The sequence below is a fragment of the Poromitra crassiceps genome (genome assembly GCF_964638095.1).
Source record: "Poromitra crassiceps genome assembly, chromosome: 25".
Lineage (NCBI taxonomy): Eukaryota > Metazoa > Chordata > Actinopteri > Beryciformes > Melamphaidae > Poromitra > Poromitra crassiceps.
Window position 1 is genome coordinate 13,155,217 of NC_139649.1, and position 12,965 is coordinate 13,168,181.

The following is a 12,965-nucleotide window of genomic DNA, read 5'->3' on the forward strand; positions in this document are numbered from 1 at the left end:
TCTGTCTGTCGTCTGTCTGCCTGCCTGTCTGTCTGTCTTTGGGAAACGGAGCCCAGACTGACTAAAGGAAGCAATAAAAGAAGTAGGTCGTAATTTCTTTAACTATGGATCGGGATCCAAAAGAGATCATACGCCTCTTTCTGGTGGGTCCCCCAGATAACAAGCACAGCAATATATTTTCAGTAGCCTCGGGGAGAAGGACTGCGTTTCTGATTGGTATCCCAGGCTGAAAAAAGTTTAAGACCCACTTGACTTGATTCTGGCAGACAGGACATCGCTCTCCCTTACGCGAAAAATACTGTATAAGTCACTGCCTGAGATGGAGATAGACAGAGAGAGAGAGATAGAGAGAGACAGACAGACAGACAGACAGACAGACAGACAGACAGACAGACAGACAGACAGATTAAAAGGACATTACTGCAATGTTTGACTTCAACACGTTATTGTTGTCAAGCCATCAGAAAGAGTCCCCAGAGGGAGCGAGCGATCGACGTTGTCAAGCGTGATGCAGCACAGCTTCAGTTAGCGCTCTCTGGATATGACTCATGTTCTTCCCACGCATGCACACTATACAGCCGCCATGCAAAATAGCAGCCCTCTTTTCTAACTGTGTGCTATTTTGTGTTCAGTGTCTTCCAACAAATTACACCCTCATAAAACGGATACACATTGCGTGAATTCATCATTCTTACGTAAAAAACTCCTTTGTACCTTGACACACGACATACATATCACGCAAAACATGCACAATTACACACACACAAACACTCCCTCTCTCACACACACACACACACACACATACTGGCACTCCCAAACCTCCTGCGCTGTTCAAAGATCTAGTGGTCCTCCTCAAATAAAAGACTTTTGGAAGAATGCGCTCTCTATCCAAATAAATAAATCAATGGCCCAGATAATGAAAGCCATCCCGGCGCCGTGCTGCTTTAATGACGGCCCGTATAGGCCCAGTGTCACTCACTGTCACGGGAGAGAAAATTAGAGCCAATTTGATGCTAATCTGGACCAGATTGCTGTCTTCTTTTTGGGCCCGGTGGTACCGTATGGTATGTCCTATCTACCATCATCCCAGGAAACTCCTCCTGCAGGGCAGAGAGGTCGACCTCAACAACATCATATAACATAATCCTAGCTGCCCTTAATAGGAAGAGGATTTGATGAGCAATTTCATCCCCTATGAAAGCAAGTCATTCCTCCCTGCCAGGCCAGAGCAGCAGAGCACCGCATGGAGGAGCAGATGCTCCAGTCAGTGATAGCCTCTGGGGGTCCATCAGTGTTTTTTCAGTGTTTTGCATTGTGTTGCCTTTTCACCAGGTCGCAGTCCAAGCTGGCCTGGGACAGTTACACACAAACTGCTGATGCGAAAGGAGAACACATGTTGCTCAAACATTCCGAGATTAGCTAAGATGAATTAAGTGTTGTTTTTTTATTCGGCCGATCATCTACAGTGAGTGAGAATAATCAGTGTAAACTGTACGGCTCACACAGACAGGTCAGAGGTCAGGCACTGTACAGGTCAGTAGGTGTGTGTTTGTGATTGCGGGAGGTCCCCTGACCCCCCAGTCCCCCCCCCCCACCCTGCAGCACTGGGTCCCCCTTTGCCCTTCCACTAACAGCTGTGTGGCCGTAACAGAAAGGTTACATACTGTCATTGACCCATGTTTTACAGTGATTGTGTGTGTGTGTGTGTGTGTGTGTGTGTGTGTGTGTGTGTGTGTGTGTGTGTGTGTGTGTGTGTGTGTGTGTATTCGTTGGTACAGTGGGACTGATATTAAATGTGGGGCTTCGTGATGTGGCCTTGACCAGGAGGATGATTCATTTGATACCGCTATCACTATTAAAGGAACACTCTGCCCATTTTCAACCAGCTTTGTATCATTAGAACATCAGTAGTATATCAGAAAACTGTAAACTGTTTTGAAGTCTGTCATTTAATTTGACAGTTATTGAGTGTTAAAGTGTGGACCAGTGACATCACTGGTCCACATTAACTCAAATTAATAACTCATTAACTCAAATCAACTCTCAATAACTGTCAAACTAGACGAATGACTTAAAAACCGTCATCTAGTTTGACAGTTATTGAGAGTTGATTTGAGTTAATAAGTTATTAATTTGAGTTAGTGTGGACCAGTGATGTCACTGGTCCACACTTTAACACTCAATAACTGTCAAATTAAATGACAGACTTCAAAACAGTTTACAGTTTTCTGATATACTACTGATGTTCTAATGATACAAAGCTGGTTGAAAATGGGCGGAGTGTTCCTTTAACATATTAGTTTGATGTTCATTTCTTTAAAGCCGTGTTCTATGATTATTCTGAATTGTCTTTCTCACCCGTTTCTTATTGACATCTATGTTTCATCATTTTATGCCTGATGTTACCTGTTGCTTTCATGCATATTAAATCATAATTTGTGCGTTTGTCTGTGTGTGAGTGTGTTAGGCAGTGCGAAATACAAAAATGTAATACAAAATGTACACAATTTATAAAACTCAAATTGAACATCACGATAACCTAGCCTACCTATCTCTCGTCTCATTCACTGTCTCTTTGTCTGTGTGTCTACGACTGGGACTGTGCGAGTTCACGGAGGAGGGTGGGTGCGGGGGGGGGGGGGGGGGGGGGGGGGGGGGGTCTGTCTTTAAACCTCTGAGTGTTATTTTGACTGTTTGATGGCATACATGTTGTTGTGTTTAATGAGCTGTGAAACGTCATTTTCACAACAACGCAAAACGAATGATTGACCCACACACTATCTATGTAGGCACAGAGTACGGTACATGCTCTCCCTTAACGACACGCTTGGCTTTCTGTCGTGATATTTCAAAGACATTGGCACGGAGTCTATTTGTGTTCTTAAAGGGTCATTATTTGGTTGTGATTAGATATTGCCAATCAGCGAGAGGAAAACAGAGAGAGAGTCCTCAAAAACGCCTGGGAAATAAGAGCCTACAGCTGAAATCCCAGGCATGTGTTTGCGATTGTCATTTATTGTCTTTGCCATGGGAAAAAGTAGTGTGCCTTTCCAACTCTGCTGCAGTCTCTGGGCACAGAAGGGTACAACGGGCCCGCTTTTAACTTTTAGCAATATGTTATTTATCATTCCTTTGACTCAGACTGCTACCCTGATCCCCTTGCCTCGCTGTCACAAATGAATCGCACATGAAACACAGTTATGTGCACTGATAGAGCGCTGCAAACATCTGATGCTTCAACACTCAGCTTACTCATCATGTAGGCTGTGAGTGAAGAGCAACTGCATGGGTAAACGGTTTTAGTTCAACGTTACATTGTATTTGCATGAAGATGGCATTATGGTAATATGAGTTTCATTACAAAATGAAAAATCCTCCGTTTGACAAGAAGCAACACCTACACAAGACGATCAATGACACAATTACAGTAAAACAAGCTGTGGGTTGTGGAATGAACACTTTTATTGACCAGATACTCTATATCATTAAAATAAATTTGTGATTTGAGTGACTTCATTTAATAATGACCCCCCCCCCCCCTATATAGGCTAGAGTTTTGGTTTTGGTCCCTGTGCTTTGAAGGCAAAAGAAAGAAATTACAAATGACATTGAAATTAAGCAGAAACTGCAACTGATAACTGTGGTTATTTTTTATTTCTGAAGCTCTATGTTGTGTAGAAACAATATTGCAGAATTTCTGAAATATCGTAATTTCTGGTAGTGACCCTTGTTTTTTCGGTTCTGGATCTACTCTGCGCAGTTGTGTAGGTTGTAAGCTGAACACATCTGCCTTGTATTGATCATAATCCGCAGATCAACCCACACAAAGCCATATGAAATATCTCTTGATAAGAAACACATTGAACAACTTCACATGAGGACTATTTCATTCCCGTCGCTTACAAGGCAAACGGGATACTGCAGCAACACGGAAAATTGAGCACAAACAAATAATTATGCAGTTCAGTTGTTCTTGTTTTGGACTTCAAACATCACGCAAAGGAATATTCCAGAATTTATGAAACTTTTTACGTTTTTGGGTGGCGTTTTCACCCTGCTTTGGTTTCAGTTCCTAACATTGTTTCTGTAATCGTGCAGGTTATTCGCTGGCTTGTATTGGTCATACTCACTGTAGCTCCACCAACACAAAGCCATATGAAATATCAACTGATAAGAAACACATGTTCATTCCATTCTGAATCATAGTAAAAAAAAAAAAAAAAGATTTTACATGACAAAATAATAATTGGCATCTCATACTAAATATAGATTAAAGACACATGTCCCTGACATTTGATTTTAAACTGTGTTGTTATTTGAAATACAGCGCAGCATCATATATTCCTAATAAACATATTACGCTATATTGCATTTAAAGATGACTGGTCTGTATAACCTAATATAACCTTTTCGCCTGTCTGTCTGTTTCTCTCTCTCTCTCTTTCCCTCCCACAGTGGACACTGAGCGAGTGAGTTCGCTGGGATCAGAGGGGGAGGATGAGGTGGGCCTGTGGTGCCTCCTGGAGCCCCAGGACTGCCAGGAGAGCCTGGACAAGACGAGCCTGACTCCCAGCGAGGGGACCGAGGAGCCGGGCAGCCCCGCTCGGCCCACCCGGCCGCACAGCCTCAGCCCCGGGGGCAGGCAGCACCCCTGGGTGCAGGCCGAGGAGGGAGACGGTGCTGTCACTGCCGCCGCCGCAGACAGGGAAGACCAGGAGCCAATGAGGATGTACAGTAAGTGATTCAAGATTCAAGATTCAAGATTTTTGTTGTCACTCCGTAGTACAAGTATCACGTGTGAAATTCTTGTGCTGTAGGCTCCGTTACAACATAGTGCAAAAAATAAAAGATATATAAATAAAAAAACAAGAGGCAACAAGCAATAAAGCAGTAAGACACGCCACAGACAGTGGCGTATTCACTGCCCATAGTGCAAATGGCATGAACATACTTTAAACATAATTAAACATAATAACATTCTGTTAGGTGCAAATAGCGTATACCTAATTAAACATACTATTGAACATTAGTCATACATAATGGTAGCATCTACAGTGCGGTACAGTGCGGCTACTACACTATTTGTATATGTTAAGGAGTCTCGTGGCCTGCGAGAAGAAACTGTCCCTCAAGCGATTTGTGCGTGCTCTTGGGACCCTGTATCTCCTCCCTGAGGGTAGCAGGGAGAACAGACTGTTGTGGGGGTGGTTTGTGTCTTTGATGATCTTCACTTCAAGTGACATCCTTATCAAGTATAGGTGAAACGGTATGGTGGACCTAGACCTCATTTACACCTGGCGTTCAAATGTGATCTATATGCGGACATGTTGTTATCCGCATAATAAATGATTACCTTTGCGATGACAGCTGGTATTTTAAATGCGTCCTCGTTATCCTCATTGAGATCAGATCTCACATAGGCTAAGAGGAGATGTGTTCAATGTTGCCCAAGGCAGACCTGAAAAAGAAATAGCAGTGTTACAGTAAATGTTACATGTTAAAATGTTAAATAAACCTTATGTACATGTAATGGTAGGATAAAAAAAAATCACTTTAGGCACCAAGCTTTTGCTCCCCCCGTCCCCATGATGATGGCGGAAGTAGCTCGTGAGTGAAGTGTCTTGTTTTCGTCCTATCTCTGTACATGAATCTGGAGTGAGACATCACAAGTCACATCTCCTACCTTTGGGATGCGAGTGCACGTTGTATGGACTGCGTTTACACCTACCTAAGATCCAAACACAATGTGAGCCAGACTACCTCCAGATGTGGTCAGGCAGATCTGATCATCACCACGCGTTTACACCTTGCATTTACGCACGTTTTTCCTTTTATTTCGATAATGATCCGGATACAGAATGCATTTTAATTCCACATGTAAATGGGATCTTAGGTGACCCATTGTTCTGAACCGTTAGTTCTCTATCTGGATCTGGAGAAGGCCCTAACGCAACAGCGCCCCCCCCACTCCTTTTCTTTAACAGTCATATAGTATGGTGCAGACAGACTTGTTTGGGAACGTATGCTTAATCAGATTGACTTTGTTTTTCTGATGCAAGACCCTTCCAGTCTCCTGATGCTTCTCAAAGCCCTGCAGATACACCTTTTTATCAGCTCCTTGTAAAAACGGTGCCATTCCTACAAGCCATTCCTTCTTCTCTCTCTTTTTTTTTGCTCTCCTCTTTGAAAAGGCTGCCTTCTGAAAGCATGACAAAAGAACTCATCCCACACAATGTCACAATATTTCCACGCATCAAAGAGGTGACGTTACGGTACTGAAATCAGTGCTGCACGACGCGCGGCTCTCCCTTTTATTTAGGCGAGATCAAAGGCTCACGTGGCTTCGCCTACTAACAATCACTTAGCTCTCTCGCCTCGTGTGATCTGGCCTCGCCTGATGAAGGCGCAGCGGAGTTTTTACAACGCTCGACCGCAACCGGCTCTTCCCTTCACCACATAAAAAACAGCTCCAAATATGCCAACATCTGCAAACATTTGACAAATCTTCCTCAAAGTCGCTGCGCCGTAAGCAAAGCTGACTGGCCCGAGTCTCTCTTCTTCACGTACGTCTGTGGCTTTTTCCTTCGGCCCTGCCTGCCCGTCGCTGCACTGCAAGGGCACGAAGACCCCCAAAAAGAAATCTGAAAAATCTAGTTTAAGCTCGGGCCAACTGGTTGCCAGAATTGTTTTTATCTCAACTATTTTTTTTTTTAAATCTGTCAGTCCTTCAACAATTTAGTTGCATTATTTTATTTTCAGTTGCACACTGTGTCATTTTACGATTGATACGCACACCTCCCACACACACTGTGTCACACACACACACACACACACACACACACACACACACACACACACACACACACACGCGCACACACACACACACACACACACACACACACACACACACACACACACACACACACACACACACACACACACACATACTGTACACACACAAATATGCACGCACGCAGACACAAACAAACACAGAGAGAGACACTTTAGAAATAGAAGTTTTTAATTTGAAATAATAATATGCGGCCATAATTTAACATAAGCAATGACTCAGCCCCATTGGCAGGCTCATTGAAAAACTAATACACACACCACTTTTAGAAAAAGTCACACAGCAACGACATATAACAATCTGGTAGCAATACTGATATTTTCCTGATACTAACACTAAACAACAAACAAAACCCCAATTGTTTTATTTATTAAAATTACATACAACAACAGCTTCATGTGCAGACTTACAGTAGCTACAGTGTGGATAAACATACGTCATTAAATTGGACACAGCAGGTTCCAAATTGTTTGATATTTAAATGTCTCTATAACTATCTTTGTCTCTGCTCCTGCAGGTAAGAACTTGGACTCTCAGAGCGCCTTGGAGGACCTGGCCCACTATGAATTCCTGGCCCAGCTGAGAAAGGCCTCGAACTCAGCCAGCCTCCTGGAGCACCTGGGTCACAACGGCACTACAGCCATGTACCATCCCAGCAGACACGATGAGCTGCCCCCCGCCATGTGGTCGCCCGGGGCGCAGCACTGCTCACCTGACGCAGCAGGTAGGCCCACCTGGGGCTGCAATGCTATTCAGAAAAATAACATTAAAGTCACAATATGCAACAAAAAGCAATGCGTTGCAGACCCGTGTGTTCGATGCACATTTTAGCTTCAGTTCTTTTGATTCTAACTTCTGATTTCTGCCATTGTTGTTGTTGTTGTTGCTGTGACTTCCATGCTCCTGTCCTGATAGCCTCCAGCTCACTGACCCACACATAATGTCATACGCCTGTGTCATAATGCTGATAACTGTCTAGAATATCACTGAAAAGCCAATTTCATGCCAACAGGATGATTATAATGTATACAATAGCCTATTCATTTAGTGTTATTTGAATATCAAATTCATTGTATATTGTCGCTTTAAGTTGCAAAAAGGCTAAATGAGCTGCTCAGCCCCAAGCCTATATAGTACAATGTGCACATCATATTCTACGTCTGACTCTTCATGTTAATGTCAACCTAAATTAAAATTTATTTTTTGGGGTTGTTAGTCATGGAGGGCTACAATATGGCTCCTAATGCCTGCTGGGTAATGTGGTCATTGTAAAAGGCATGACACAGCAAAAAGGAAAACAAAAGTTACGCCCCATCAGCTTCGTGACATTTATTAAACCACCAACGTTTCGGCACAGAACTTTCTTCGGGGTCTAAAAAGACGCATGTCACAGAGTTCACTCATATACTGCCCAACATGTAGCTGTTTTCAGCTTTTTCTGAAATATACCAAGTTTATATATTTAAAAAAAAAAGTGGGCCATAAAGTTAAGTCATATAAAGTTAATAAAAGTTTGTTTTTTTATGATTTTCTTTTGTTAGATGAATGAGCTAATTGCAGTCTGTTTGGATTGTTAACTCTCTCTCTCTCTGCAGCAGATGCCCTCGCGCTGAGCCCGGACGCAATGAGGAGCCAGCAGGCCTGTCCGTTCTGCCACAGGACGTACCAGCGCGGAGCCTCTCTGAGGGAGCACATCAAGTACTGTCAGGAGAGGGAAGGGGGCCACATGGTCTGCCCGCTCTGTGGATACACTGCCACCTATAGGGAACAGATGGAAAGGCACCTGGCGCTTCACAACCAACTGCAGGACAAGGTGAGATATACACAGAAAGTAGGACTATAAAATAAACTATAGACTACAGACTATAAAAATGGGACCCATTTGCCTCCCTGCTTGGCACTCAGCATCAAAGGGTTGGAATTGGGGGGTTAGATCACCATATGATTCCCGAGCGCGGCGCACGCTGCCGCTCACCGCTCCCCCAGGGGATGGGTCAAATGCGGAGAACAAATTTCGCACACTCAGGTGTGTGACAATCAGTGGGACTTTACCTTTACCTTTACCTTTAGGAGAAGCCTGAATGAAAAACTGCCACAACCAGTTTTTCAGTCATGTTTAGATTTGATGTCTAAAGTTGATTTAAATGTCAAAAATGTATATAGTGTACTGCACTATATTTTTATATAGTATTATATACATATATGTTATAGTTTATCTCCTTTATTTTGTATATCTGCTAGTGGATTTGTCTACATTTAACAAGGGGGATGGAAAGACATTCTTTTTTTTTTAATAATTAAAAATATTAAATTATTGTACCTTTGTAACCGTGTACTTTGCATAAATGGGAGCAACAAACATAGTCTTCCATCACCCCTCAGATTGCTCCCTGAATGTCTTACAAAATAAAAAATAATTAATTTCATGCAACACTGACTCACTCTAGAGCTCCGCCACTTTGGACCAGGGCATGGAGACCAGGAAGTTCAAATGTCTGCAATGTGGGAAAGCCTTCAAGTACAAACACCACCTCAAAGAGCATCTCCGCATCCACAGTGGTGAGACTGAATAACATCAAAACAGTTGTAGTACTAGTCACCCATCAATTTACTATTGTTTCCACTGTATCTGTACCCCTTAGTTATCTTGTCAGTTTTACATGGTATTAAATTATACACAAAGGAGCTTGACGTGCAGACTGAAAACCAGCTAACATTATTCACGACAAGACGAGAGAATTACCAGATGTAAAAGGATCACACCCGCACAGAGGATGTTTTCCTACCAAGCTACTCTTGGCGTCTTGTGACCGACGTTTCCTCTCTGTGTGTGTCCTGTAGGTGAGAAACCTTACGAGTGTTCCAACTGCAAGAAACGTTTCTCTCACTCGGGCTCCTACAGCTCTCACTTGAGCAGCAAAAAGTGCCTGAGTGGGGGAGGAAGCGGAGCGGGAAGCGCGGGAGGAGCCGGCGGGGTGTTTAACGGACACAGCCCGAGCTCGTACCACCACCACTCCTTCCCTACATCTCCCTCTGCAGGCGGCGGGAGGAACAGCAACGGCAAGGGCTCTCCGTTCCCTTCGCAGACCCAAGATAATGTCAGAGCTCTGGGCCGAGTACCGGACGACCCTCACCGCCTTTCCCTAACCCCCCCTAACCACCACCAGAACCCGGCAGCCTATCCCAGAACGTCGGACCTGGCGAGGCTGTGGGACCCTTCGGCCGAACTCTCCCTGAGGGCCAGCATGCTCAAAGGAACCACCCTGATGCCTTACCTCCACTCCGGTGCCAAGTTTGAGCAGATGCTGCAGGAGATGCTTCACAGGGAGGTGAAGAGAGACGAGGAGCTGGCTGGGGGAGGAGTTGGGATGGAGGAGAGGCGGGTTATTTACAACGGAGGAGGCGGGCCTGATAGGAAGGCGTCGCCTGACAGGAGTGTGAGAAGAGAGAGGGTGAGGTCCGGGGAAGGGGAGAGAGGTGTGCTGGTGGCGACGTGTCGCTGGTGCGCCCAGCTTTTTCCCAATGTGGCCGTGCTCCTGCAGCACGAGCGCTACCACTGCAAGATGAACAGAGAGGCAGTGGAGATGCCCGAGGGCCTTCACAGCAAAGGCCACCTCTCACCACCCATGTTCTTCTCCAGACCCTCTCTCCAACCAACGGAGAACAGCAAACCAAGCGGAGTAACCAACGGTCTCTCCGAAGAAAAATCACCGTTACAGAAGCCCAGCTGGCACTCTGTACCGCAGCAGCTTCTGGTCGCAATGCACTCACCCCCACAGCCACGCCTCGACACCACCCAGCCCTTGCGAGCTTTTTGGTCCAGCCAGGAAAGAAGCGGCAGCCCCGGCCACTCGATCAACCCATCCACAGAGCTGTCATCGCCTCAACCCAGAAAGAGAGTTCCATCGTCGGGATTCGGTTCTCCTCTCTGCCTCGACCTCTCCGCCTGTCCTCCTGAACTCCCCTCCCCTCAGAATCAGACGGCTCTCCAGACCAGAACCTCGTGGTCCGCCGATGCACAAAATGAACCTCTGGACCTCTCGCTGCCCAAGCAACTCTCAGACCAAGAAGGGCGGAGCAAAACTGTAAATGGCTACCCAGCCAGAGGAGAGAAGAGAGAACTGGAGAACCAGCAGCTCAGGAGACTGAGTCCAAGCCAACTTCCACATCATCTGCCCCTTCACCAGCACCCGGTCTACAGCGCGGCTGGAGCTCCTATGTTCGCAGGCTCCATGTACAACGGCTTCCCTATCTTCAGCCAGGCTGGTTTAGGGGTACCAGTGCACGACGGCGTCCCGTCTATTCCCCTCAGCCGGCCAGCTAACAGCCCCGCGTTCCTCTCTCCCATGGCCTACATGATGGAGACAGATACAGAAGCCATGCTGAAAAAGATTCACCAGGAGAGACAAGCACTCATGGTGTGTAATAAGGCGCTATAACCCACAACTGAACTGAACTGAACTAAGGCACTTGTGTAAATACTAAGGAACAACTTTGAAATAAATGTGTAAAGTTAAAGTCATGCTTGTAGTCAAAACGGTCTTACTGACATTAATTGTTATGTTTTCTACCCAGGGTGAGGTGTTGAGTCGTGGAGGTCTGGACTACCTCTCTCTAATAGATGAAGGGATGGACGGAGAAGGAGGACCAGGGAGGAAGAGACTGAAGAAGACGGAGGAGGGGTTGTACGCCTGTGACATCTGCGAAAAAACCTTTCAGAAGAGCAGCTCTCTTCTCCGACACAAATACGAACACACAGGTCTGTAGCTCATACACAATCTGTAACTAGTCATTTACTTATATGGAATTGCAAAGAAAGAAACCTCTGGTCATTACTCTTCTCTTTTAATAGGGTAGTAGTACAAACCATTTCTGTCTATCTTCATTCCAGGTAAACGTCCACACGAGTGCAAGATCTGCAACAAGGCCTTCAAGCATAAGCACCATCTGATCGAGCATAGCCGGCTGCACTCCGGAGAGAAACCCTACCAATGTGACAAGTGCGGCAAGCGCTTCTCTCACTCCGGCTCTTACTCCCAGCATATGAATCACCGCTACGCCTACTGCAGCAAGGACCAGGATCCGGACCAAGACCCGGAGGAGATGCCTCTCACCCCGGGGACCGGCGCCGATCTGGGGGGCCACCTGGCCGGAGAGGCCCCGCTCTCTATGGAGGACACCCAAACGCCCCACTCCTTCCTCAGCGACTCTAGTCTGGACGGAGCGCCAGGGGGGCTCAAAGAGGAAGAGGAGGACGAGGAAGAGGAGGATAAAGAGGAGAGAGTGCGAGGAGATGGTCACGATGAGGAGGCAGATGTGAGTTTGTCGGAGGCGGGGGAGGGGCCGGGTGCTAGCCCTGTCCAAGAATCACCTACAAGGGAGAATGGAGAGCAGAACGAGAGAAACGGTTACAACCATATCGGGACTGACGGAGCAGAGAACCGTCTGTGGGACAGAGACACAAAGGAGCAGAATGGAGACTTGGGCAAATGTGAACTGAGCCTGGACACAATGGATTCCCAATTACCCAGGATAAAAAGTTAAGCTGGCTTTATCAAGCCAATACAATAATACATATACAAAAACTTTTTATACGCATTATTTCCCCACATATATAACAGTGCAGCAGATTTTCTACTCATCTTATAACATGGAAAAATGCACAGAACTGCCAAAGCATAAAGGGCCTTAAAATGGATAAAGCCATGTCTGTGACAACACAAAATACAGTATTCTATCTTTCAAAACATAAACTTGATGTACCTACTATTGTGCTCTGATCACTTTATGTTTGCCATGACAGCTATCACACCTATGATTGAGTTAATCTGAGGTGATGATACAGATGCACATGTAGCCTTTAAAAAAGAAGAAGAAGAAGAAGTCACTTTGTACATGCTTACTGCTGCTGACTGTTGCACAACCCACAGAGCAGAGGTTCTTAGTCTTTTTGTATGTCCAAGTGAAACATGTAGTTACTTTGTTCAAAACATTGGCACTGTTCACACGTGGAGTCAAAGACCCATAGGTTCAAAAACCAGTCCCTGGAGGAGCTGGAGGTTTTGGGGAAATCCTGAAGTACTAATGCAGGATGTGGAGACTTCTACAGTGAACT

The 12,965-nt window shown here is 45.4% G+C and overlaps 1 protein-coding gene across 1 annotated transcript in view; it reads left to right on the forward strand.

The window, feature by feature from the left end:
- LOC310798241 (zinc finger E-box-binding homeobox 2) overlaps nt 1–12,508 on the forward strand; it is a gene marked incomplete at its 5' end in the record, with an annotated part of 37,330 nt that extends 24,822 nt beyond the window's left edge. Inside the window, 7 exons of the mRNA XM_083660724.1 lie at nt 4,456–4,734; nt 7,368–7,574; nt 8,449–8,663; nt 9,298–9,409; nt 9,692–11,268; nt 11,426–11,609; nt 11,742–12,508. Of these exons, the coding sequence (XP_083516850.1) occupies nt 4,456–4,734; nt 7,368–7,574; nt 8,449–8,663; nt 9,298–9,409; nt 9,692–11,268; nt 11,426–11,609; nt 11,742–12,394 (3,227 nt within the window). The 3' untranslated portion in view covers nt 12,395–12,508. The remainder of the gene's footprint in view (nt 1–4,455; nt 4,735–7,367; nt 7,575–8,448; nt 8,664–9,297; nt 9,410–9,691; nt 11,269–11,425; nt 11,610–11,741) is intronic.
- Between the last annotated feature and the right edge of the window lie 457 nt (nt 12,509–12,965).